Source organism: Erithacus rubecula (genome assembly GCF_903797595.1).
Source record: "Erithacus rubecula genome assembly, chromosome: 8".
Classification (NCBI taxonomy): Eukaryota; Metazoa; Chordata; class Aves; order Passeriformes; family Muscicapidae; genus Erithacus; species Erithacus rubecula.
The window spans coordinates 1043622-1070506 of NC_136659.1; the positions used below are offsets into that span (position 1 = coordinate 1043622).

Sequence of the window (26885 nt, forward strand, 5' to 3'; positions counted from 1 at the left end):
AGTTATTGTGAGCATGCACGGCAGAAGAGGTGTGACAGTGTCCCCCCTTTGCACCTCCGAACTGCACTGTGGGGTTGTGGGACTCACAGGGTTACACCTGACATTAACAACATTAACATTAATGTGGTTGTTAGTGCCAGATTATTAAAAATTATCAGATGCCTCTGCCCAAAATAAGGCATAAACAATACCATGTGTCAATGCCAATAGTATGGATTCTTATTTAACAGTAAACGTGAGCAGGAGAGAGGGAAAATATAGGAGGGTAGAGAGAAAGTGACAGATATACAGACTGCAGAAAAAATGCCACTACTTCGTAGATTTCAGTGATCTGCTGGTGGGTCAGGTCACTTGAGTTCTCTTGGTCTTGCCGAGTAGTGACTGCTGACTGCTCACATTGAGTGGTGAAGGGAAAGCATCCAACAAACACTATCCATGGAGCTAATATTCTGCTGAAGCTACATGGGAACATCCCCTGGGGCAGGGACCTTTACACTGGAGAATATGGCGGGACACTTGGGGACCCTTGACATGTTCTGAGATGTTGCAGCAGGCTCCAAGTGAGCGTATTGAATTAATTATGGCCCATCAGTCGAGATGAGTACCTTCAGTTTATGTGTGGATGTCCCTGTACTTGCAAGCGTTTTCACAGCTGAGCCTTTACGTGGCATGATAAAGACTTACTCCACATCGCAGAACTTGCCTCTTACCAGCCTCTTCCCTTACCTGCCAGCCGTTCTGCACCTGGCAGATCGCTGTGTGCATCGCTGGCAAAGCACCAGGTGGATTGTTCAAGCCCTTGGCACTCGAGGTCCAGACCCCATCTCCACCCTCATCAACACCCTCGCATCCCGACCCACCCGCCCACAGCCCTTTGACATTCACATCCCCTTCACCTTCTCATTAGCCCCACCCACCTTCTCTCCATCAGCTCCTGCGCCCCCTTCCACCCCCAAATCCCTTCTCAACTCCATCACACACCAATCCCCCGCTGCTCCAAATCCCCCCGCAGCCCCAAATCCCCCATCCTCTATCTCCCCCCATCGCCGGGGGCGGGCCGCTCCCACGCCCTCTCGCTGCCTCACTCTCTCGCACTGAGGGAGCGGCGTCGGGCGTTGCCGGCCCGGCCATGTACACGGGGCGTCGGCGGAGGAAGCCGGTGCAGCGGGCGTGAGTGAGGGCGAGGGGCCGGCATGAGGGGGTTCCCCTTCCCCATTAACGCGGCTGTGCCTTAGGCAGGAATGAGGGGGCTCCCCTTCCCCATTAACGCGGCTGTGCCCGGGGCAGGGATGAGGGGTCTCCCTTTCCCCATTAACGCGGCTGTGCCCGGGGCAGGGATGAGGGGGTTTCCTTTCCCCATTAACGCGGCTGTGCCTGGGGCAGGGATGAGGGGGTTTCCTTTCCCCATTAACGCGGCTGTGCCTGGGGCAGGGATGAGGGGGTTTCCTTTCCCCATTAACGCGGCTGTGCCTGGGGCAGGGATGAGGGGGTTTCCTTTCCCCATAAACGCGGCTGTGCCCGGCAGGACGGGGCCGGGCCTGGCTGAAGGCGGTGGCTCCAACCCGTCCAAGCGGCACCGGGAGCGGCTGAACCGGGAGCTGGAGCGGCTGGCGGGGCTGCTGCCCTTCCCGCCCGACGTGGTGGCCGGGCTGGACAAGCTCTCGGTGCTCCGCCTCAGCGCCGCCTTCCTGTGCGCCAGGAGCTTCTTAGGCGGTAAGGGAGCCTCCGGCCTGCCCTTGTCTCTGTCCTGCACCTGTATCACTCTCTCCTGCAATTCCTTTCCTTCCGTCACAGTGCTTCGTGTATTTGTTTTCCTCCACAGAGTATTTTTCCCTTAGACGTTTTAGTATTTTGGGGGTTTTTTTGCCCTAAGTTTTGTGGGGTTTCCCTCACCAAAAACTTGTTTTCTTTCCCTGCCAGAATCGTGATTTCCCCCCTCCGCCCCCCACCTCGCTTTCAGGAATTTCGTATCGATCCCTCCTCGAGTTATTGTGGGATTTCCCGCTTCCCCGCATCTTGTGTTTTGCCGAGTTTCCCCCCCCCTGGAATTGTGTGGATTTTCCGCCCTCGAATGTTTCCGTCTCTAAAAGCGTCTATTTTTTTGCTTATTTGTTTATTTTCCCTTGAAATGGATTCCCTCCTTCCGCCTCGAATTTTGTGGGATTTCCCTCTTCCTCTGGAGTTTTGATGCTGTTTTTTTTTTCCCTTTTGCCCACGAATTTTGGGTTTGGTTTCTTCCCTAACCTCCATAACTCAACCCCCACCCTTTGAATTTTGAGGCTCCCTCCTACCCGTTTGGTTTTTTTGTGTGGGGTTTTTTGGGGTGTTTTTTTTTGCCACCTCAAATATTGGTGAGTTTTACTCCTTCGAATTTTGTATCTTTACCCCCCCTGGAATTCTGCCGTGTATCCCTGGAATTTTGTCGTTGTCGTCCCCGCCCCGCTCGAATATTTTGTTCTTTATCTGCCCTAGAATTTCAGGCTTTTTATCCCCTCAGAATTTTGATTTCTTTCCCTTAAATTGCTTTTTGTCCTTGTCTAGCCCACATTTCCTCACTGTGCCGTCTCCAGCTGCCAGGCTGGGGCTGCGTCCGGCTCTGCCGTGGGGTCAGAGGGATGAAGTTGATTTTGTTTGTGAGTTTCACTGAGGTAGAAAATTCCGATTTATGAGGGAGGGTTGAGGCAGAGCCTTTTGCGTCCTGGCTGGGGAGCTTTCCCATGGAAGTGACTTTTTCCCCTCTGTTCCAATGGACTCGCTGGCAGTGAGCAGTAATTCCTTGTGATGTGCTTGCAGTTTATCTCGGAGCCTTTTATTTTTGGGAATCTTTTATTTTTGGGAACTGTTCTGATGTGCTGTAATTGTGATTAAGAGGAGCCCTCAGTGGGGGCACTCAGGCTTCCCTGAATTTTCCTGGTGGGGTAGCAGTAGCTTGAAAATGCTTCATTTTCAGGCCACAGAAACACCAGAATTTCTCATTGAATATCATCAATGCTTCCTTTTTTTTTTTTTTTTTTTCCCCCCCCCCTTTTTCCTCTCTCTTTTAACCCCACTTAAAGGATTGGCAAGTGGGTGAGCTGGGAAAGGAATAGCTTGGGAGAGTTGTTTGCCTCGTGAACCAGGTCATCAGGAAATTTACTGTTCTGAGATTGTCTTGTTTGTTTAGGGTCTTCCTCCCCTTCCCTCATCATTCCATCTGGTTTAATTCCATGGCACCGATTTCCCGTTTGTCCTAGGCTGTGGGATGGTTTTGAGGCAGGTGTAGCAGGGAGAGAGAAAAGCTTCAGCCTTTTACATGCAAGTACCCATTCTATTGCAGACCAAGCTGAGTCCTTTGTGACGTTAATAATTTAAGAAGAATCCGTAAATGGAGCTCTGGGCAAGCTTATAAACAAAATAATTGATTTTAGATTACTTTATTTATCTATCTACCTTGCTTGAGTGTTCCCTGAAAGAAGATCGTGGGAAAGTGAGGACAAAATTCGGGATGTGCTGCCATGGATTGTGAGGAGAAACAGCTGAAGCAGGTCTCAGGTGTTGCCCATGACCGCTGACAGCAATTCACCCAGCAAGTTTATGCTGGCCCATTTCCTGCTAGAATAAATACTTTCCAATTTATTAATTATTAATCAATTTTAACGTTACTTCACCATCTTGGTTTATGCATATCTGATACATGGGGAAGTTTGTACAGGCTTAAAGGCCTTTCATTTTTATAAGGATATGTTTTTCCTGGGGGTGTGAGGATTTTTATTCTTTATGGTCTGAAGGGAAGCTGCCTCTGCTGCCTCTCTGCCTGTGTGGGGGTACCTCTGAAGGCCTGCAGTTCAGTGGCAGGAATCAGAGGATTTAAAGCTGTTCAGTGTTCTGTTGTTTTATCTTTGGAGTGGTTTAGAGATCATCAAGAGCTGCCTTTGCTGAGCAGGCTTGTTTACCCAAACAAGCCCTTTCTCAGGCTGATGTGCTGGCTGGTGTCAGGTGGTGGCTTTTTGCAGGGTTTTGGAAAAGCAAAGCATAAGAGCATCCTGTGTGTGTTTGTGGACTGATTCTACTCAAATCTTTCTGGTATAACACAGCAGGAAGCAGCTCTGGAGAAGGAGGGATCTCAGCCAAGGTCTCCTCCTGGTCCATGGCAGGTGGAAGAGGCTCCCTTTGTGATGGGGCAGCTGTGCTTCCTCTGTGAGATTTCCAGGTGCCTTTTCCTTCCCCCATTGCCTGATTTTGCAATCCCAAGCTCACACAAGCGCTCCCTTACCATGAAGGAAGGGAGCAGGATCATGGGAAGGATGGAGACATTGGCAGAGGTGTCCTGCCAGGGAGCAGGATACCCAGTCCATCTGACATTCACCCTGCTGGACAAGCACCACCACCCAGAACCCAGCACCAGAACCAAGAGGGCCAAAAGGAGCTGAGGTGGGCTTCATGCTATCCAAACATCAATCCCAGCTGATTTAAAGGCTTGTACCGCCTGCTTTCCCACCCAGGTCTCCTCCCCTACAACAGTGCTCCCAAATCCCTTTTTATTACCTGCCTTGTTGAACAAATACTTGTAATTCTCATTTCCTACCCTGGTCTTCCTCCCTGCTCTGCTGGAAGCTCTTTCAGCTGTGGTGTTCAGTAGAGGTGGGACTTTGCTCCAGGGAACCTCCCTGTCCCCTAGCCCATGTGCTGCTGTCCTGGGGGGTGCACAGAATGTCACACCAGCTGTTTGCCAGCAGCTTATCCCTGGTGGTGCCTGGCAGGGCTGCTCCCCTCTAATCCCTCCCTGTTCCAAGGGCCTAGCTGCTGGGAGGGGAGGTGTCCTGTCTCTTTCACCTCCCTCACCTTCTGGCAAGGGGGAGAGAAGGAAAGATGCTCCAGGTGAAGGTTTGCTGTCTTGCTCTGCAGGAGGATTTCTTATCAAAAAAAAAGAAGATGCCTAAAAGACCTTGTCATGTGGCAGTCAGGTGCCGTCTGTGTAGTTTGGGCCACTTAAACTCCTGGTGGGAGGTCAACTGGCAGATGTCACAATAGCCAAGGGCTCACTTTGGAGAAGTGTCTCTCACAGTTTGTTCCTGCAGAGTGATGGGAAGGTCATCTGAGCTTCCCTTCCTACAGCAAGCCTGACCCTTCTGGTGTATGACTGTAGCCCCTGCTGGGCACTCACTTGCCCCTGGGGGCCAGCTGGGTGTCCCCAGGGTGCCATGTGCCTGAAGTTCAGTGGTGACCTGTGGGATTCCTCTTGATGCTCTGAATCAAGTCTAGGGTTTATGAGCTGTAGGAAGAGGTCTGTCATTTGAACCCACAGCAATGGGCTCAGCTGTGGTGGCCCTAAAAGTGCCTGACCTGCAGTCACGTCAGCCTGGAAAAGTGCTTTTAGTTATATCAGTATTATAGTCTATATAACTGTGCCCCTGAAACCTCTGCTCAGGGATGAGATGCGTGGGATCTCTGCTTGAGATGGGGTGCGTGGGACTAACGCTGCTCGTTCCTTCACTTGTGTGCTCTCCTTCCTCCTGAGCTGTTTGTCAAGCACTGCAGAGAGCTGTAGCAGTAAAGCCTAAGGGCTGGTTTAAGGAAAGCAAAGCCTGGTCCTGTGATCACTGTGCTCTCTTAATTGTCTAGGTAATGAGCTGACCTCACAGGAGCAATTTCAGGTGGGGAAGTCTTGTGACTTCCCTTAGGTAGGCCATTTTCCTCCTGGATGCTTTCCTTGCCTCTCAGAAAAGCAGCTGGTAGGATGCTGGTGGAGTTCCCTGGGGCTCACAGCAGGTTCCTGGGCTCTGCCTGCTCTGCTGCCTACAGGCAACTGTGCTGTCTCAGGGCTCCTGCAAAGGCAGCCAGGGCTAGGAAGATACTCCAACCTGAGGCTTTGGCCTGGGATGATCCTTCCTGGGCTGGTGGAATTATCCCTGTCCACAGTAAGGAGTGGAACCAAGGGATGTTTAAGGTCCCTTCCAACCCAAACCATTCTATGATGGACCCTAAAGCTCCTGAGGGAGGAGCAGTGGGAGAGGGAGGCTTCAAACAGCTGATGATGCTACAGGAAGAAGGAAAATCTGGCAGGTCCTTGTTTAAACTCTTTCACATGCTCCTCCCTTTAAGACCCAAGTGACACAACTAAAAGCTACATGTAGTCAAGGCCTTCTTCTAAAAGTAGTGAGATCTTTTAGGAGGCCATCCATTATTAACCACAAGCATTCTTGGGTATCCACACCATTCAGGCAGGGATAAATAATTCATCTATTTAATGAAATTTTTGTGAACAGGGATCTGTGGCAGTACAAATTTAAGTAAAACCATGCTATCCATTATGAATTAACAAATGGGAAGTCAGGAAGTGTTTGTCAGTGGCTGGAAAAAGCGTTGAACAGTATTGATGAGAAGCAGGGAGAAGATGGCTCTGGTGTCAGCAAATCTGTGCCTACTTCACTCACCATTTACATGTTTTCTAAATTTCCAATATTTTCACTCTTACTGGCAATAAAATGTAGGGAAAAGCAATGTATAGGGGTTGTTTGATGTGAGGGGAGTATACTGAGCAGCAGAGCTATGGTTCCCTCTGCCTGTGATCAAGGAGGAGCAGGAGAAGTGGATGGGAAAGGGACACATGGAGATCCATTCATGGGAGTAGAGACTTAACCATGAGATAAGACCAGCTCTTCAGGGGATTGGCAGAAGTGGCAGAGAGAGAGGTGGATAAAAGGCAGTTTTGTTAAGAAATCAGTCAATCAGTCCTTGCCCCAGAGTGGCTGGTACATGCTGAGATGTTGGGCAGATGGCTTGTAGAGAGAGCCATTACCAAAATCCTTCTCTCTCCCCTCTCCACAATCTGCTCAGCCTGACAGTGGCTATGCAGATGGCCCAGGCCTCTCCTGCAGCTCTTGAAGAGTCAGGAAGCTGTTTGGTTTCCTTCTCCTTCATCAACACCTGGAGCAGGTTTGGGTTAGTGTTGTCTTATTTTTCTCCTTTGCAGTCAGTGGCTGATGGACACCCTGCTCCCACCAGGAGCTTTTGCTGTGTGGAGGGAAGGGGGCTGGGAGATATCCTCTCAAAAATGTTAATTCCTACTTGGTGGTGCAGAGATTTGCCAGGTCTACAAAGCCCTGGCAGGTTCAGGAGTTCACTGGCAAGCCTGGTAGGCAGCAAGGTGTCCTTGCAGCACCATGTGAAACAGATGCCCAGGCTGGAAGCACCTGGAGATGGAGGGAGGAAGCCCACCCCGGTGGCCCCTCCTGGTGACAGCACAGGGCTGGCAGGGAGCTGGTGAGCACCATGTGTGAGGATGACCGCAGGGCAGGGAGCATTGTGAAGCTGTGAGCAGGGAGCTCGTTATCCAGAGATGGGAGAGACTTTGTTCCTCTCTGCCAAAAGGCTCTTTGCAGCCCAATAGCCTGCAGGGCCTGGCAGAAGCTGTTTTTTGGAAGAAATAGCAGGGCAGTTGTGCAAGCCTCGCTGCTTTCAGGTGGCCAGCTTCTGTCCTCACCTTTCTCCCTCCAGCAATAGAGGTGACACTGATGCCAGAGGGACGCAGTCCAGGAAAAGCCAATTCTCTCCTTTTTATCCTCCTGGTTTTTTCCTGGAAGTGCCTGTCCCCAGTTTCTCAGTGAGGGTAAAGGCTGCACCTGGTCTTGCTGCTCTAGGTGAAGGAGAGTGCTGTGTCTGGAGTGCATCCCACCTTTCCTGGTGCCGAGCTCCAGGCGGGATGCACCCAGCAGGGAGGGGTCTGTGGCTTGTTCTGCTCCATCAGCCTGATGTGCTGTGACAGTTGTGCTGAATTGCTGACCCCGGGGGCTGCACGAGGCTATTTATGGACACACAAAGCCGGGGGACACTGGGCTGGATGCCAGCTTGGCGTGGCCACAGCCAAGAGCCTGTCCTCTTTGGGGATCTTTGGGTGACTCGGGCAGAAAAAGCACTCTTTGGTGTGGGGAAACCTCGGTGGGAATTCTGGCTTGCTCCTTACACCTGGTGCTTGGATCCTGTTTGGTGACAGACATCCCCAAAGAGGACAGTGGGCTGTCCTGTGCTATTAATGTGTCTCCTCTGGCCCCACAGCCCAGATGCTGATAGCAAAGCCTGGTTTTAGGCAGCAGTTGGGATCAAGGTTTCTGTTTGCAGGTGTGATATCAATGCATTAAACCAGAGCCTGAACAGAGGGCAGCACCTTTAGCTGCTCTCTGACAGCCTGGTTTATTTCTATCTCTCACCTCCAGCACAGTGAGCTGGGAGCTCACAGAGGAAAACTGGAGACCTTGAATAATTCATAGCTCCTGCATTTTGCTCCAGTGAATCCAAAAAGTGAGTTACTGGAAGGGCACTGGCACAAACCTGCTCCAGCCACACTACAGGGCCCTGCCTGGGTGTTGTGGTGTGTCTCTGCTGTTTTGCCTGACAGCCTGTCCCTCTCGAAGGTTTTGTGTGGGCTCCATTCTGGACAGGGGACCCCAGGTGGTCCCTCAGGGCAGGAAGGAGTGAGGCCATAGCAGAATGTATGTGTCCACCCCAGCTGGCTTGGGTGTGACCCCCAAGTTGTACATACACGTGCTGTAACCTCAGTCCTGGTGTCAGCCCATCTCTGGCCAGCTCCTTAAACAGTCTGGGCAGACTGAGCTTGGGGAATTCCCCAGAGCTCCCAGAAGCAGTGGGATTGCTGCTGGATCAGGGATTTTTCTCTAAGTATTAGAGAAATGGGATGTGCTTTGCCTTTGGTTATGGAGCAAAGTTGATCTGTGGGATGGTCCTGTGCCTGGTGGAAGAACTTTGTCCCCAAAGCCTGACTCTGGAACATCTACCTTTTGCAGTGTCTGATATCCTTCAGGATCAGCTCCATTCAGACAGAGGACCTGAGTTTCAGCAGCTGCTTTGATAAAGCACAAGGAGCACAGAGCCTGCCTTTGTTTATGTGCTGGTGGCTGCTGCCTTCTGACTCACGTCCAATTGCTTCCAAAGTCCACTTGATGCTCCCATTGCCTCTGGGCCTGGCAGCCCTGCAGTCTGGGAAAGATCCAAGAAAGCTCATGCTCCCTCCCTGTGCTGGCAGGCCACAGTGGTGCTGCAGCTGGTGTTTGACACCTTTCCTTCCTGATCCCAGCGGGGAGCAGCTGGTTTACCGGCGGCCAAATGCTGTCCTCTGTCCTCATGGTGCTGGCAAGAGCCTCCTCAGCTTTCCTGTGAGCTCCTCTGGACAGGCCTGTCATACACAGGCCTTAATTATTATCCACACTGCACTATCCCCAGCAATCATTCTCTTGGGGAGCACAGAACAAAATTTATTTTGCACGTCCTTCAGCTCAGCTGAGTGACAGATTCCCTCATGCACATGGATCGTGCATCGACTGCTCTAAGATCTTGGGTGTCTGTGTCTGGATCTGTGTGTTTTCCATGTTGTTTTTATCCCACTGTGAGCTGTGGCTTGCCTTAATTTGAGTAAACCCACTGTGTTGCTGAACTGTAATGAGACATCAATGACTGAGCTGTAGCCTTCAAAATGGCACATTCCTGATCCTAGGATTTGGTATAATGCCCTGCCCCTTGGGTAGGGCAGACTACTGCTGCTGTTGCCAGCATCTGACAGGTGGTCAGGAAGGTCACAGGGCCGGGGCAGTGACTGTCCCTTGTGCTGTGCATTGCTGGGGCCATACTTTGAATCCTCTGCTCAATTTTGGCCCCTCACAACCAAAAAGACATTGAGGGGCTGGAGCATGGCCAGGCAAGGGAGCAGAGCTGGGGAAGGGTCTGGATCACAAATCTAATGAGGAGCAGCTGAGGGAGCTGGGAAAGTATGTCAGCCTGGAGAAGGGGAGGTTCAGAAGGGGCCTTTGTGTTGTCCACAACTTCCTGACAGGAGAGGGATGGGCTCTGCTTCTAGGGACCAAGGGATAGGACAAGAGGAAACAGCCTCAAATTTGCCAGGGCAGGTTTAGTTTCAGTATTGGAAAACATTTTCTCATTAAAGCAGCCAGGTTTTAGCCCAGGCTCCACAGGGCAGTGGTGGTTTCACTGTCCTGGGAAGTGTTCAGAAGACACATGGGTGTGGCAGTTGGAGACATGGTTTGGTGGTGGTCTTGGCAGTGCTGGGGAATAGTGGGGCTCTGTTATCTTTACTCTAATGGTTCCATAATTCAGTGATTCTGATGCCTACCTAAAACAGCCAGCATCCCTGGCTTTACTTACTTGTAGGTTTTTAAAAGTGGGGGCTGTAACCAAGGCGAGGGGGGGGGATTCAGACCGAAACATTTGGGGGTGTTTGAGGGATGGGGAAACATCCTTTTAAAATTGTTTCTTGTGAGGGGTAAAGCAAAGGGCTGTGGCTGTGTGGTGGCTTCCCCTCCACTGTCCAACTTGCAGCATTCTAGCTGTTGTGGCAGTGTGTTCCTGCAGCACTGATGTCCCTTCCCCTTCCTTGGTGCAGTTGCTCTGAAGAATCCTGGTGCTAAAGAAGCCCAGAGGGATGGAACCTGTGGCACCGGACCAGCTCTGGGCTTGGCAGCTGTTCCAGAGGGTGAGCTGCTCCTACAGGTTAGTGTTCCTCACAAATGTCTTCATGGGATCTTCCTCTTGTTCCTCTTCTAGCTCCTTTGACTTTTACCCCAAAACCTGGCCATTGTGTTGCTGATGGCAGGTGATTTGTGATTTCATGTGGTGTAGCTCACTGGGCAGAAGGTTAAGACCTCCAACGTCTCTGGGCAGAAACTGTTGTTTCTTCCCTGCTTTTCCCATTATTACTGGAAAAAATTGCCATTTGTAAAAAAATTGTAAATTGCCATATGTAAGGAACATCTTGGGATTTCTGAGCATGGATATCAATATTTTGGGCTTCTCTTCCCTCATGTCTGAGCTTACCAGAGGTATAATATGGGAGCCAAACTGAGCAAGGTGTTTGGGTGCAGGTTTCAGCATGGGCACACTGATTCTGACTGGAGAATATTGTCCAAATACTGGTGAAAACAGGGAGGAAAATACTGTGGGTATGTCTCCTGATTCTGAGGAAATGTGTGACACTGAGCACACAGACAGGTGCTTATGGGCTGTGTGCTCATCCCTTAAACACAGGGTGGGTGGGTGTATCCCAGGAGCTCTGTTTTTCCCAAGTGGTCTCCTTTGATGATGCTGGAGACGAGGCTGGTGATGCTGTAGCTGCCATGGTTTGGTCAGAGGTGCAAGGAAGTCACCTTCTGTCCCCAAACTGTGTGCTGAGAATGGGTAGAAGTCAGGCTCTGGCAGCACGAGGTCCTGCGAGAGCACAAGTTTGCTATCCCCCCCTGCCTGGGCACAGGTGGTGGCACTGTCCCTTGCCTGCCTGTCCTCCAGCACAGGCTGAGTGTGCTGGGCAGCCCCAGCTGCTGTCCAAACGCTCACTTCAGCATGAAGTGTGATTACTGTCCTGCCTGAGAGCTGAGGATCTCTATGTCTGGTGGGAGAAGTGCTAAAGCCAGCCTGGTTAATAACCAGAAACTTAAGAGTTTTCTCTCAGGATATAACAAATCTGCTCAGCATGAGGAGGGAGGGATGGTGATGGATGTCCTGCTCATCAGCTCCTCCCACAGTTGGGTACCATCCTTTTAGAGGTACCAAACTGGGTCTGAAGAGCTGGTTCAGCTCTCTCAGGATCTATCTGGGTGTGGCAGGAGCTCAGAATATGTCTCTGTACCCCCAGGGAAACATTCCTCCATTCATATAAACATACTTCTACCTGGTCTGTCACCTCTGATGGACAGACTTCCTGTGTCTCTCTCTGCTCTGATTCTTCCCCTCTCCCCCTCTGAAGCTGCTCAAAGGGTTAAAGTGCATTTGGCAACACTAATTAACCTCTGCAGCAGATTCCCACACACTGCGATCAACCCCAGTAAATAGAGAGCATTTGTGCCTGGAATAAAGGGAAGGAGAGGGGGGAGAAACTCTGACCCGGACAATGAAACAGGAGTTGGCAGCAACAATAGCTGGGCTTGGCTGAGACTACATGCCAGGCCCTAATTAATGCTGATGTCTGTACATTATGAAGTGGGGGAAGCAGGCCAGGCCTGGCTGCTGTGGCTTCCCTTCCAGGTTAGTGGTACAGGATGGTTTTGGCTCTGGAAAGCCACAGGGCCCACACTGCAGGAGCCCTGCCTTCCAGAGAGGTCCTGCTTCATGCTGTCACAGTGTTCCCATGGGGATCTGTTGCCCTTAGGGAGGGGTGATCGTGTGGTGGTGTCAGGGCAGTGAAAGCTCTTCAGCTTCTGGCAAGATAAACCAATGATTTTCATGGGGTTTCACTGCCTTTTCTCTTGGGCAGCACCATGGGCTTGAAAGTGTCTGCTGGGTGACTCTGGCACCCAGACTTGGGGACTCTGAGTCACAGAGTGATGTCTGCCAGCTGGGCTTGTGGAGTACTGCTGAGAGGCTGCTCTCAGCCCTTGCAGGAGGGATGACAAGGTCTCCAAAGCCCTGGGTTCTGTGCCACAGAAGCTTGCAAGGGTTGGTGCTGTGCCTGCAGCACTTGAGGGTGCTTCCCTGGATCCTGCCAGTGCCTGTGTTAGCAATGTCAGCCTGTGAGCTCCTGCCTACTGCCAGAGAGCAGGGATGGAAAGACAGGGCCCCTGGAAAGGAGCTCCAAACTGGTAGGGAAGCTCCTCTGCCCCTTCTAGTCTTCTCCAGGTGTAAAGGACCCTGTCAGCAAGAACCCTGGTCCCTGCTCATGTGTTCTGTCCTGCCAGTGGTGGGGCTTTTAAAAGATGTGGGAGAACACCCAAATTACTTCCCAGATTCATTAAACTGATAGCAATGAGTCTCTCTTGAGTAAGACAGAGGCTCTGAGCAGTTCAGCCCATTTCTGCCAGGAAGCCCAGTGTTCCCTTGATTGTTGACTTTGCAATCCTGTGGCTTGAGGAGTGGATGGAAGGACCTGTGAAATGTCTAAGTGTGTAACATTAAAAATGCCATGGAAACTTCAGATTGATGGCTGCATTTGCTCTTCTCTGTGGGAGGGCTTGGTGTTTCAAACCTACACAGGCACAGCAGCTTTGGGTATTTATTTTGTGAAAACAGAGCACAGCATTCAGCCCTAAGGGGTGTGAGGTGTGCACAAACCAGGTAGTGCTCCAGAGGAAGTGATCTTCAAGGGAATTCTCCAGCCTGAGTGATTCTGTGGTATATTGGCTGAAAGGAAAAGTGTGCTGGAGTCACCCAGGGATTCTGTGGTTTTCTCTTAAGTTCAGGCACCAGACTCAGACTGAATTCCCTGCTACTTTAGAAGAAATAGGCGTTTCAAAAATCAGATTGGTGTTGCTGCAATTTTAAATCCAAACTCTTATGCTTTAGCTTTTGGCTTTTCCATTTCCACTTGTTAAAGGCCCTTTCAGCACTGGCCAACTTGAGGAGACCAGGCAGCGGAGACAACACCTTCCTTGGTCTTGCTCCTTGCCCATGGACAGTCCAGACCACACCGTGGTCCTTCTCCAGGTTACTCCTCTGGAACCTGGAATGGCCACACATGGCTGCTAAGGCCCTCAAGGCTGTTGGAAACAACTCATTTCCACCAGAATGGACCAGTTCCTGATGGAGTTTGCTTTCATCCTGCAAGAAGTTCAGAGTTTTTTATCTGCTCCCTGCATGGGATGAGATAAATGTCCAAAGCTGAGTCTGAGTGAATGCTCCCAGGATGGAAGCACAGTTTTTCATTAGTCTGGATTAGGATATTCTCAGGCAGCTGTAGGGAAGAGCTGCATGACCTTGGAGAAGCCATCTGTGGTGGCTCAGCTGCCTGCTGGCTTTGGGTGACAGGTATCCTGCTGGAAAAGTGATGTGATTGTGGCCTGTACCTGCTGATCTCCTCTCTCCTACAGGCTCTCAATGGCTTTGTGCTGGTGGTGACATCAGAAGGCCTGATATTTTACTCCTCACATACAATCCAGGACTATTTGGGATTTCATCAGGTTAGTGGGACTCTGACTTGCTGTGGAGGGTTGATTTTTCCTTGGTGGTGGAGAGTAGTCCCAAGTTCCCTGCAAGGAGGAGGCTCTGCAGGGGTCACAGAGTCTCAGGGAGCTGTCTGGGACTTTTCCTTGGTCTTGGGACTTTGGACCCCATATTGCCAGATGCAGTCATTGGTAGGTGACAAGGGACTTCATCAGCCTGTAGATACTTTCCAGCAGCTGTGCTGATGGGCCTTCATGGCTGTGGTGAGATGTTTGGGATTCCTTGCCTAGTTTGCCTGGGGTGCCCACTCAAATCCTAGTAAATCCAACAAGGCTTCAGTGCTTTGGGCACCCAGGTAATTTGGAGAGGCCTGCATCAGGTATACAGGGAAATGGGATTTAGCTGCAGTCCTTCAGCTGCTATGGTTCTGTGTCACCCACACACAGCTGGCTGTCCCCAGCACCTGGGCTGGATAAGATTTGTCTACCTGGGCACAGAGAGCAAGTTCTCTTGGGAGCAGTCTAAAGATGGGGTGGCCTTGCTGCTGTTTTGTCCTCAAATTTTTCATCTCATTTCTTAAGTCAGCACTAGGATTTTGAGTTATGGGTGCATCAGAGGGAAGCTCTATTGGCTCTTGGGCTCTTTGGGCTTCTGTGGGGGAGGAAGTCAGGCCAAACTTGGGCAAGGGGTCCCTAAAGCCAGACATGCTGTCTGTTCCCACCAGTGTCAGTTTTGGGGGAAAGGTTCCAACCTCAGCCAGGGACCTGTTTGGGCACCAGGGAATCTGAGTAAGATAAAACCAAGTGTGGCTGTGACAGGCTGTTCCCAGGTGGGACATGAAACCTGGGACAGGCTGCAGAGCTCACAAGATGGCGTGTCCCCTCTAGACAGATGTCATGCACCAAAGCATCTTTGAGCTGATCCACACCGAGGACCAGCCGGAGTTCAGGCGCAACCTCCACTGGGCCCTGGAGCCACCAGGCACTCCCAAGGGTGAGCCTTCTCCAGCAGGTAAAGGCAGGCTGCCTCCTGGGTGACATAAGGTGTGTAGCTCCCCAGGGATGCTGGGAGCCCAGCTCGCTGTCACCACTGCACCCATGGGCAGGCCATGGATTCATTCAAATGTTGTGGCTTTCCCCCAGTGTCTCTTGCTGTGCTCTGCAAACTGCTGCAGTACCCAGTGCTGGGGACCTCCAACCTAGCTGAGGTGAATCCTTGCTTGATTCTCTCTGTCTCTCTCTTCCACAGTGGGGAAGAGTATTGACTCCTGTGCTGCCATCTACAAGCCAGAGCAGCTGCCCCCAGAAAACTCCTCTTTCCTGGAGAGGAGCTTTGTGTGCCGCTTTCGCTGCCTCCTGGATAATTCCTCCGGCTTCCTGGTGAGTACAGATCCTGCCCAGCAGGACAGGGGCAGGCTTACCACAGGGGTTAATGCCACCACTGAAACCACCCCCTGAAAGATCCTATGCTCCTTTCTGCCATGTGCAGCACCTGCCTCTCTCAGCAGGAGACCATGCCTCATTTTCATAGGTTTTGCCTGTACCTACAGCCTCTCCTCTCAGAAATGCTGAATCTTGAACAAAAGTGCTTTTCTGCCCTGTGTTTTGTTTGTTAAAGGCATGTCTTAAGATCACGTATGTAGTGGACATCCCTTCTCCTCTCTGTACTGAAGAGTACAAGGTGCCCAGAGAAGCTGTGGGTCCATCCCTGGGTGTGTCCAATGCCAGATTAGATGAGGTCTGGAGAAACCTGGGGTAGTGAAAAGTGTCCTGGTCATTCCACCCAAAACCATGCTGTGATTAGATGATTCTATTTGCACCAACTCTGCAGACAGATGTCTTGCTTTCTGTGCAGCTCACTTCCTTCTCACTTTTCTGTATGGCACTGAGCTTTTATTTTCTTTTCTTCCTAGGCTTTAAACCTTCAAGGCAGGCTAAAATTCCTCCATGGGCAGAACAAAAGGTCTGAAGATGGCTCTGCCATGCCCCCCCAGCTCGCTTTGTTCGCTGTCTCCACGCCCCTGCAACCCCCATCCCTCCTGCAGATCCAAACCAAGAACATGATCTTCAGGACCAAGCATAAGCTAGACTTCACCCCCTTGGCGTGTGATGCCAAGTAAGCAGCAGAGCTTCCAGTCCTCCATTCCAGACATCCTACCCCCACCCTGCCTCTGAGCTGAGTGTACTGTGTCTCTCACAGGGGGAAGATTGTCCTGGGCTACACCGAGGCGGAGCTGCAGATGTGTGGCACTGGGTACCAGTTTGTTCATGCTGCTGACGCTCTGTACTGTGCTGAGAACCACGTCAGGAGTAAGAGCCCCCTCTGTGGTCACTTGTGCTGATGAGTGGGCTGGGACCTGGGCAGCTCTGTGTGCTGCTCTGTCAAGACTAGTGGCTCTTTCCCCACAGAGTGCTTTGCTGTGCTTGCTCCTGTTGCTGCAGGAAGCCTGGGGCAGAGCGCAGCCAGGGCTGTTCAGCTGGATGGTGTCCCCTGTGCATGCCAGCCGTGCTGCCACTGTTGGCAGCTGGCAAGGGCAGCGTGCCATGGTGACAGCCCTTGTGCTTCCTCCCAGCAGTGATGAGGACGGGGGAGAGTGGCCTGACAGTGTTCCGGCTGCTGACCAAGGATAACCGCTGGAAGTGGGTGCAGGCCAATGCACGCCTCGTCTACAAGAATGGCAAACCCGACTACATCGTGGTCACACAGAGACCCCTCGTGTATGTGCTGGGGCTGGCATGGGCACAACCTGGCTCTTTGCATGGTTTTGGGACATCCTGAGCAGGGCAGGATGTTGGGTTTGTTGTTGCTGCTTGTGCCTTTTAAAGGAGAAGCAGTGGCATTCTGGGCTTGGTGCTGTTCAGCCACATCCCCATCTGCAAGGCTACCCCTCAGTAGGAATGGTGCTTGATCCTGCTGCAGGTGTTTCATTTTTGTGTGTGTTTGTATTTGTGTGAATGCATGCCAGCTGTAACAAAGGGGCTATGGCTTGCAGGGATCACAACTGCCCACTGCAGAAGCACTTGTGGGGTGAGTTTGTGCATGTGTCAACCACGTGTCCTCTTCCTGCCCTGCAGAGATGAAGAAGGAGGAGAGCACCTTCGGAAGCGGTCCACTCATCTTCCCTTTACCTTTACTACAGGAGAGGCGCTTCTATACCAAAGCACTTGCCCTCTCCCAGGCTTCCCTGACCTTTACCAGAGCAAAGGGAAGCCCTGCAAGTCCAAGAAGCCCTCCTGCAGCCATGTAGGGCACTCCCAAAAGAATGGCATCAACCCCAGGTCCCTGCTGGGTGCTGTGATGCGACAAGACAAGGCAGTGTATGCCTCCCATCCACCTCCCACCGCAAACCCTTCCTTCAGCAGCGCTTTCCAGCTCACGGGTGTGTCCTTGCCAGGTGCAGGAGAGCGTGCCTGCAGCATAGGCACAGCTCCAGCTTATTCAAGTGGCAACAGCCTCCAAGAGAAGCTGCTGGATTTGCAGCAGGAGGACCCTCTCTTGGCCACCATGAACTCACTCTCAGTTAAGAGTGATGAGAGCTGTTCCAACGAGCTCTTCAGTGCTTTTGAGAGCCTGGGCTTGAATGCTGAAGACCTGGAGCTCCTGCTGCTGGATGAGAAAATGGTGATGGTCAATATAGACCCAGGGCAGTCCCTATCCCTGAATGACATCCTGGCTAGCAAGCAGATTCCCTCCTCTGTCCCCAGCCTTCCAATGGATGAACATGAGGGAGGGCACCAAGTCTGTCCCCTGCCAGGCACTGCTTCATGCCATATGGAGAGCAAGGACTCAAGGTGCCACCTGGCACAGCATGCAGGGCAGCCCAGCACTGCCCTGGGCCAGCCCCCTGCCCTGCTGTGGGAGCAGGCCCTTGGTGCTGTTCCAGGGCTGCTCGTGGAGTTGACTAAGCAGGAAGAGCCATCCAGTGGAGACCAGCTGGGGAACAGACTGTGTTCCACTTCCTCCAGCCAGGGCAGGGCACCCCATGGGCCAAGGCCCCCAGCTCAGCCCCAAGAGCCCCCTGCCTGCAGGAGCCACCCAGGGCTGGGCAGCTGCAGGGAGACTTGCCAGCTGTGCAACCTGTCCTGGGAGATGCTCACCAGTCCTCCTTGCCCAGCCAGTGCCAGGACCAGCTGAAGCACCATCACTTGCTGATGAATGGAGTGTGTGGCCACAGCCCCAGCTCCTCTCCACATCCCAGCCGATGGCAGGACTATGCTTACCCTCTCCTGGAGTCTCCAGCTCAGCCTGGCATTCATGGCCTCAGCCAAGATGTGATCTGCCAGCCCCAGGGCTGTTTGGGTGTGTTCTCAGAGCACTTCAACCTGAAGGGCAGCGTAGAAGCTGCTGGCACTGGGGACTCCTGGGAGATGGCTCCAGACCCCAGGTTTTTTCCTGCTTCCTCCCAGCTTATTTCTGAAAAGCAGCTGAGCCCTGTTCCCTTTGTGCCCCATCACCCTTTCCCTGGCTCTGCTGCAGGGCATACTGGGAGCATCAGCAGTCCTTTGGAGACTCTGGATTCCTATGGGACACATGCCTCTGCACTGAACCAAGGGGGCAGGCACAGGGTAAGGGCCTTGCTCCACTCTGGGGCTCTGTTTTCTTGCTGGAAATCTGCCCAGCCAGTGTTGAGTGTCTCACCACTGTTCTCTGTCTCTCTCCTAGCCCTGCAGCACCTGTGGTTTGCCCAGCTCTCCCATGGGACTGCCCCAAGACTACCCAGTGCTGGGGCAAAGCCTGGCGCTGCCCTGCCAGCCGCAGCCCCAGGCAGAAGTGCTGCCAGCTCCCTCTCACGCCTCCAGAGAGGACTTCTGCTTCTAGGAGAGAGAGGGATGGACAAAGCAGGACTGTTCCCTGGGGAAAGAGCTACTTTCAAGCTGCAGATAACAAACCTTCCCCACTGCTGTTCACATCCTGCCCGTGCTATTGATGTTGGTTGCTTTGGGTCACCTGGGGGTTTTTGCCCCCTTCTGAACTTCCCACTGTTGTGCTCCCTATGCTGTTCCCATGTTGGTGTCCCTGGCCTGGGGAGGGACAGCAGCGGGGCTGGAGGACAGATTTCCCAGGGTGCTGGAGGAAGCTGAGCTGTGGTTGCAAGTTAGCCTATGAGTGCAACCAAAGATTTGTATTTACATGCAGATCCAGCATGCATACAAGCCTCATGAAAGCCTGTCCTAAAGAAATAGATACAAGTTTTCACCTCTGGTATTAACTCCTGCTCTCTAAGCCAGGCACCTGTGGCTGTAGCCATGTTGTACAGATACTGCCTGTTTTATAAGGAAAATGAGCCTTGTGTGGTGTTCTTGTTGCTCTGGTCCTTCCCCAGCCCAGCTTTCCCTGTGTCCCAGGTGTTCCCAGTGGTTGGGATCCAGGTTAGAGCTCCTGTAGCAAACACCCTGGGTCTTGCTGTACTGTACAAGACGTGCCCAGATTGATTGCTACACTAGTTCTCTCTGGGTGGTGGCCTCCAAGATACCCTCAGACTTCAAGTCTCAAAGTTTCCAGTTAAAAAACAGAAATTTCAGTAAGATAAAGAAAAATCAGTATAATGCTCCTTAATTGCTAGAACTGAGAGAGTGGTCTTTTCCCACAGAAAGAAACCCCACAGCCCATAAGTGTGCATAATGAGAGTTGACAGATTTATTTTTTTGCCATTCCAGTAGAAGGAAAAAAAACAACCTCTTACCATCCCAAAGCAGCATCCTGTGGAATAGGATGAAGAGGTTGTTTCAAAGATCTGAAACACAGTAATCCTTTAAGAAACCTGACAAAGCTCATCCCTCCCTCCTCCTGCTTGCCCAGCTTTGGATTCATGTGAATTCCTATTGGTTTTGTTTCAATAAATGGTTTTGGAGCTCCTCCCTGATCTCTTCCTCGCTGGTTGTCTCTTCCCCATCTGGAGCATGTCAGGGTTTGCTGGCTGCAGCATTGGAGCCTGGGACACAATGGGTTGGGTTGCAAGGGATCCTGAGGAGCACTTGGAGCCTTTGGGATGCACACAGTCCATCTGCCAGCTCCTACCATGGATATTTTGAAAGGAACTGGGAAATCAGACAGAGAAGGGTGAGTGTGTAAAAAGCCATGTACAATATTCATATAATATTATATATTATGTGTACATAATGTTGCAAGTAGATATATTGAAGTATAAAGTATGTCTATTTATATAAAGTCTCTATCGTTTCTAGTATGTAATAGAAAACATCTTTTCAGATAAATGAGCCGATTCTTTTCTGCTGCACTGTTGATTTTTCAACGCAGAAATTAGAAAAACCACAGGTTTGTTTTCTCTGAATGCTGAGTTTTCCAACATTCCCACCCCTACCTGGCACCTCCTTTTCCTTAGCAAATTAAGGCAGTTTTGAAATGTTTCTGAATTTTTGATGGAGATGTGCTGGGAGTGTTTGATCTTTTATGGTTTCTGTGCCCTACTCTGCTTTTTCCTCCCTTCATTCAGAGGAGTTTACTCTGAGCAGCACCACCTGTGCTGAGGGGGATGGAGGGACAGCACCATCCCTGGGGCTGCAACTCAGTGATTTCAACTGAGTCCCAGGTACTGAGCACAACCTGACCACTGCCAAACTTCCTCCTTGAGCCAGGTCCTGCTTGTGGGCAACCATTCCATGACCAGCTGCCCTGATGGGTTTCTCCTCTTCTTTACCACACATCTCCACAGCACCATGAGCTTTCGTGCAGCCCAGGTGACCTTGGGAAGACTGCAGCCCTGCCGGCTCTGTCTCCAGGGCTCTGCCTTTTAGTGAGCACAGTATGGATTTGTCCAGCACTGTGTCTGTGAGGCCTGTGGAACACAGGCCATTATTTCTGTGGAGGGAGGTGCCCTCTGCTCTCAAAGCAGGCTGGCACATCCATAATTCATTCCCATCCTCAGGCCAGCTGCTGCCTGTCCTTCCCTGGGCCTTGTGGCATTGATTCTTGACACTGGGCTGGCTGAGCCTGGCTGGAGCAAGGGAGATGCCTCTGTTCATTACCCCAGCATCTGTAGCCTGCCCCAAGCTGTGGTGGTTAAGAAAGGGGAGTTGGGCAGCTGTGCTGTTGTGCTCTGGTTTGAACATCTGGAGGGAGTGATGCCTTGGGTTTTAGATTTTACATTTTTCTGGAATTTCTGCTGCTTAGTGTGTAACTCTGAAACTTCATATTAGGTGTTAGTAAATCTCTTCACAGGGTAGTTAGACAAAACAATCCCTTCCCAGCTAGAGAACCAAGGACAACCAGTATCCAAAAAGCAGAAACAGCAGCGAGGGAAAGAGGGAAGCCAGGGGGGCTGAGACTTTATAGCCTGGGGCTGTGGCTGGATAATTGACCCCAATGTGCAGATGAACCAAAAATTATAAAAGTGTGAAGACTCGTGACCAGGATCCATCCTGGATTTGATTTGGGTGTAGCCCTGGCCGGGCTCTTGTACTGCCCAAAGTGTCCTTTCAATAAACACCTGTTTTTATTCCTTTTGCTCTGTCTAGTCTGTTCCAAGTCAGCCTTTCCAGGCATCAGTTCTGGCACCCCAGATGGGACCTCAAGGCATCATTTCCCAGATGGGACATGAACCCACCATCCCTGGCTTAGGGATTGCACTCCCATGGGGCACATTCATCCCCAAGAGCTGGATAAGGCCAGGGAAGATGTGAGGAAAGAGTTTGGAGAGATGCAGAATCATAGAATAGCCTGAGTTGGAAGGAGCACTGAAGTCCTGGCCCTGCACAGGACAGCTCCAAGAATCCCATATTGTGCTTGGGTTTGGGAATGTTTGTGTAGCTGTAGGCTACAGCTCCATTCAGGAAAGGGCAGGAAGAGCTGTGGTGCTCCCTGCAGCAGAGTAGGATGCACAGATGGAGGAGGGGCAGGAGGAGGAGAGCAGGGGCCGTTTACTGTTTACCTCTTTTCCCTTTCCCTTTGTGCCTGCTGTGTTCCCAAATGGCAGCCAGGATAAGGACCTGTGAGACACAGCCTGCAGCAAAAGGGGGCTCCTGTCTTGAGCCAGCTGGGAGAAGTGACATCTGATACTGGCTGCATCCGTGAGGCTGAAAGCGCCAGTCCCCAGCTGGCATCATGGAGGCCAGGATGTCTCTCTGGGCCCCAGGCCAGCAGAGAGCAAGGTAAATATTTCTCTAGAAGCTCAGCCTGGTGTTTACCCACACCACTTTCATGCACCATCCATTATACATGGGGTCAGGAGCCGTGGGCAGTAGAGCAGAACACGCAGTGATGGTTCCTGCATTAAATAGAGATGAAGGAGCATGTGGGGAGGTGGTGTTTGTTCACACCCAGCCCATTTGCTGGCTTCTGTTCAGTGCCTGAGCTGTGCTGAGCTCCTGCTGTGGGCCACAGGAGAGCCATGGGCTGGAGCTGCAGCCTGGCTAGGGACACCTGGGACAGCAGGTGTAGAGTTAACCAGTATGTTCCTGGAGAACAGCTAAAACATGTTTCACCTCAGTTTAAATAATTTTTAAAAACAATTTAGACAAATCATGAAGTCTCTTAACAGGGGGGGCACTTCAAAACATGAATATTGGAATTCCCACTGCAGAGTTGAGTAGCCAGCCATCTACACAACCTTCTGTGCCCATGGTTTTCAAGTACAATGGACTTAAAATAGCAGTCTTCTGCCCCAAAAAATATATTTGTGTGTCTTTTTGATAGGTCCAAAGACTTTCCACGCCTGACTGAAAAGATGTAAAGAATTATGGAGCACATCAACCATCATCCTGAAGTGAAGGACCAGTACATGGCTTGCAGGTACTTTGGAAAAATGGTGGCAGTGGTGGTGTTATCCCCATCATCAGATATTGGCATCACTGTTATTTTCTGAACCTAGGAGAGTTTGACATGAATAGGCTGACACTTTCTGTATTGTTTAATAAATGTGGGTGCCTCAAAAAATAATCTCAAATCTCATGTGAAATCTCAGAGTCACAGAATGGTTTGGGTTGGAACCTTAAGGCTCATTCTGCTCCCCACTCCCTTTCCATGGGCTGCTCCAAGCCCCAGTGTCCAGTCTGGCCTTGGACACTGCCAGGGATCCAGGGGCAGCCACAGCTGCTCTGAGCACCCTGTGCCAGGGCCTGCCCACCCTCACAGGCTTTCTTCCCAGTATCCCATCTAACCATGCCCTCTGGCAGTGGCAGCCATTCCCTGTGTCCTGTCCCTCCATCCCTTGTTCCCAGTCCCTCTCCAGCTCTCCTGGTGTGGGTTTCCCTGGATGCCTCGAGACCCCCCGGGCAGGGGTCTTGGAGGCCTTGGCACAGTACCCAGGACCCCTGTGGACTGGATTTAAGCCCCTGGGAAAAATTACTGTCCTTGCAGGAAGAATTACAAGTCACAAAATATAAGCAGAGTGTAAATTAGATTATTAGAAGGTAGAAAAATGAATTTATAGTATTGTTTATAACAAGAAGTTAAGAGCTAAGATGGAGGATTTTGGGCGTGGTATGTCTTTTCTTCTTCTAGTCATCCATTTTCTGAGCCAGGATGGCACTTTTTGGGTTTTGTGAGGGAAAACTGGGCAAGGTAATGTAAGAGTCATGTATTGGAAAGTAATTGTAAACATTAGCAGAGCAGTGTGTGCCTTGGCCAGCGTGCTAGATAGACCTCTGTAACTCAGGGAAAGAATTCTTTAGGTAAGAAAGAATAACCTTAGAAACCTCAAAAACAGCTTCTGCCCTTTCTTTGTTGCTCAGGCTGGGAAGAGCACAGACTCTAAACCACCAAATGTCTTGCTGAGAGGGATCTCAGGCATAAAGAGATCCCACAGGCAGCAACATCCTGGAGCCCCTTCAGGCTCTGGAAGGGGCTCTGAGGTCTCCTGTGCTCAAACCCCACCTGGGCATGGTCCTGTGCACCCTGCTTCAGGAGGGCTTGGATTTGCCATTCTCTGGAAGTCTCTACCCAGTCCCAGTGCTCCGGGACCCTGGGAATGACATTTCCTATCCCCTGCATGGCTGTCCAGCTTCTCCAGTCCTTTTTGGCACTAGAAGGCTCTAAAAGAAATTGTTTTAGTTCCTATTTAATTATTTTACACTGAAACTTACTTCAGTTACCTTGATGGGTTTAGAAAGGTGTATATTTTATATTCCTTACCTTCTGCTGACATATCCCTGCCCCTTCTCCTGACACAGGGGCTGTTACTCTGCAGCTGTGAGGACTCCTGCCCTTGCTAACAGATGTACCATTGTTATTAGATTGCTGATGTCTCCCAGATGTCTTTCCACGGAGCAGAGGAGTGTTCCAGGGCTGTTTGGTGTCATGGTGTCCTATCTGTTTTAAATTTTGCTACCCTTCCCAGTCCTTAATTCCTCTTTCCCTGGCCAGCTGTGGCTGCTAAACCCTCAAGTGGTTGCTAAGCCCTCAAATGCATCTAGGAAGATTTCCAAGCTGAACAGGTGGACCAAGTGTCACATCTACCTTGCACAGTGCTCTGTACTGTTGCAGCTGTTGCAGCTATCTCTGGTGGGTTTGGCTCTCCAGAGGAGTAAATGTCTTTTTCAAGCTTGCCCAAGAACAGTTTGCACCTCTGAGCTTGCTGCCTCTTCATGGATGTTGCATGCCAGAAACCCCCTTGGCTTGAGTTTGGAATATCTTCAGTATTAAAAATCCCAGCCCAGGCTGATGGTGGCCTGGCCACACAAGGGGAAGGGAGCTCTTGAGGAAGAAGAAAACACATTTGCACCTTGGCCCTCTGCACTGTCAGTAGCTGGGATTACTCTGCAGAGAGCAGAGCCTGGCAGGGAGGGATCAGACAAACAAGCCACAGGAGTTCTGCACACGAAGTGGAAGAGTTCAGTGGTGGATTGAGCTGGGTATGAAGAGGGGCCCTTGGGGGCTGCCTGCAGAGCAGCCCCAGTGAGACAGAGCAAGCTCAGCCTTCTCTTTCCCCCCAGCAGGACTGAAGTTCCTGCAGCAAAGGAAGCTTTGAAGAAACATGGAAGGGAGGCCAGGCAAGGCTGTGGCAAGCTGGGAGAGGAACAGGCTGAGCATTATCCATGCTGGCTGTACTCCCGTGGAGGTAATCTCATAGTTATTTTAGTCTCCAGCTGGGATGCAGCTCTGATCCCAGCTTCTGCAGTATCCTGCCAAGCCCAGGCTCCAAATCTGCCCTTGCTGGCTTCTGAGCAAGGCGGGACTGCATGGTGAGAAGCTGCCAGCATCAATTGAGGGGAAAGACCTTTACACTGCTCCCTTTTTGTGCCTTGCTTCCCATTTTGGGGCTCCTGGGAAGGGGCTGAGGCCTTGGGCTTGGTTGTTTGGTTTGGGGTTTCCCCCCGCTTCTGGTTTGGGGTTTCCCCCCACCTCTATAATATGTGGATTTAAAGACAAAACTGGGGCATTTGGATCCATGCTCCTTAAGCTGAGGAGTTCCTTGCTCCCTAAAACCATCCCATACAAACATGGGAGCTTTCTCTGCTGGGAGATGCTTGGTTTGGGCTTGTGTCCTGGGAACGCATGAGAAGGCTGCAGAGAAGCACAAATCTGAACTCCTCTGTTTTCATCAGCAGGGCTGGCTGTTCTCCAGCAGTATTTCTGTACCATCCTTGGGGTCTGGAATAAGTTACAAGGATCATATCTCCTGGACACATTAGCTGCTTCTCTGGGTGGCTTCAAGCTCCCTGATAACCCCAGCGATGCTCCTCAAGCAGCAAGGCTGGGTTGAATCAGCTGCAACTGCTTCTGGTCATCATACCCACAAGCATTTGAACCCTTGCCCAGTTTCAGCTGGACAGTGCTTTGCTTTGGTGGGTTCGCAGAGCTGAATCAACAGACACTCTTTGGAGTTTGGTTTGCTTCTTTGTTTTCAGGGTGGAAAAGGAAAACCCAGCTGGTGGTTTGGGGAGAAGGGTGCATGGAAAGGCCCTGGTTTAAAGCAAGCTTTGCTTTCCTTGCCAGTTTTTTAGAAAGTCTCCACATGCCTTGAAATAGATTAAGTATGGCTCCAGGGGCCATTGTGGAGAGTGAGCACTGTAAAAATGCATATTTCAGGGTAAGCCTTATGCACTGTGACAGTTTAAAGTACCCCCAAAGGGTATTCGCTCAGGCAGAAACACGCTTTATTTGGAGCACATTATGAATGAGACAGGGGAGCAGTATTTTTGCTGGAGATGGGCAGAGGATCAATTAAGCAGAGAAGAGGGCACAGAGCAAGTCAATTTGCAAAAGGGCAAAACACAGAGGATGTGGCTACATCCTGTCTGGCTTCCAGGGTTTTCCCTCTGCTGGGATGGAGCTGGGGAGCCTGAGTGCCCGTGGCATCCCTGGAGGAGCAGGTTTACCTGCCCTGAGGGGGTGGCTCAGTGTGGTGTATTGTGGGCACTCTTGGCATTGGTGTCCAAGTTTGGGACAAATTTTAGGAAAAAAAGACCTCCAAAGGGCCCCCTCCCCCCCTTACAATTCCTTCCTTCACCAAGCTCGGAAAGAATTTTCTTCAGGGGAAAGTGGAAAAAACTTTTTATTAACAAAATACAAAAGAAACACTTCCCAGCACAGACCCAGATGAGATGAACTCAGCAGATCTTCGCCGGGAAGGGCAGCAGAGCTTCTTTGGCAGACTTCCAGAGGTGGTCTCCGAAGTTCAGATCCGTTTCCTCTGGAGCCGGTGCAAATCTTAGGGGTGGGGGGGGGGGGGGGGGGGAAAGGGAGAGGGGCAGTTTAGGCAGCCGGGGGGGGAGGGGGAAAAGCAGCTGAAGCAGCGGAGGGGAGGGGGGCAGCCGAAGCAGCAGCAAGCAGCAGCGAAAAGCAGCAGCAAAAAGCCCGGAAAGCCGAAAAACACCCGGCTAGATAAAACAGCCCGGGGGAGGGGCCGGCAGCTCCATGGTGGGGGGTAGGGAGAGGAGCTAGTCAAAACATAACCCATAACACATTGGGTATCCCCTTGGCTCTGCTCTTCCTCCTGATTATCCTGATCATCAGGGTTGCGGGCATTTCCCAGTTTGTTGGGGCAGTTGCTAGGACTCAGCTGTGCTGCTCCAGGATCAGCTCTCCAGGTGCTAACAGCTCACTTGGCAGCA

At 51.3% G+C, this 26885-nt stretch overlaps 1 protein-coding gene across 1 annotated transcript; it reads left to right on the forward strand.

Annotated features, from left to right (window-relative positions):
* The first annotated feature begins 995 nt into the window (after window positions 1-995).
* Window positions 996-18828, forward strand: LOC306804733 (aryl hydrocarbon receptor-like). The gene is given in 12 exon segments (XM_079311686.1): window positions 996-1170; window positions 1526-1713; window positions 10391-10497; window positions 13803-13892; window positions 14763-14886; window positions 15124-15254; window positions 15788-15990; window positions 16075-16184; window positions 16451-16592; window positions 16950-17806; window positions 17809-18440; window positions 18538-18828. Coding segments are annotated over 12 exon segments (2781 nt in total). The 5' UTR covers window positions 996-1129; the 3' UTR covers window positions 18694-18828.
* Window positions 18829-26885: the final 8057 nt, after the last annotated feature.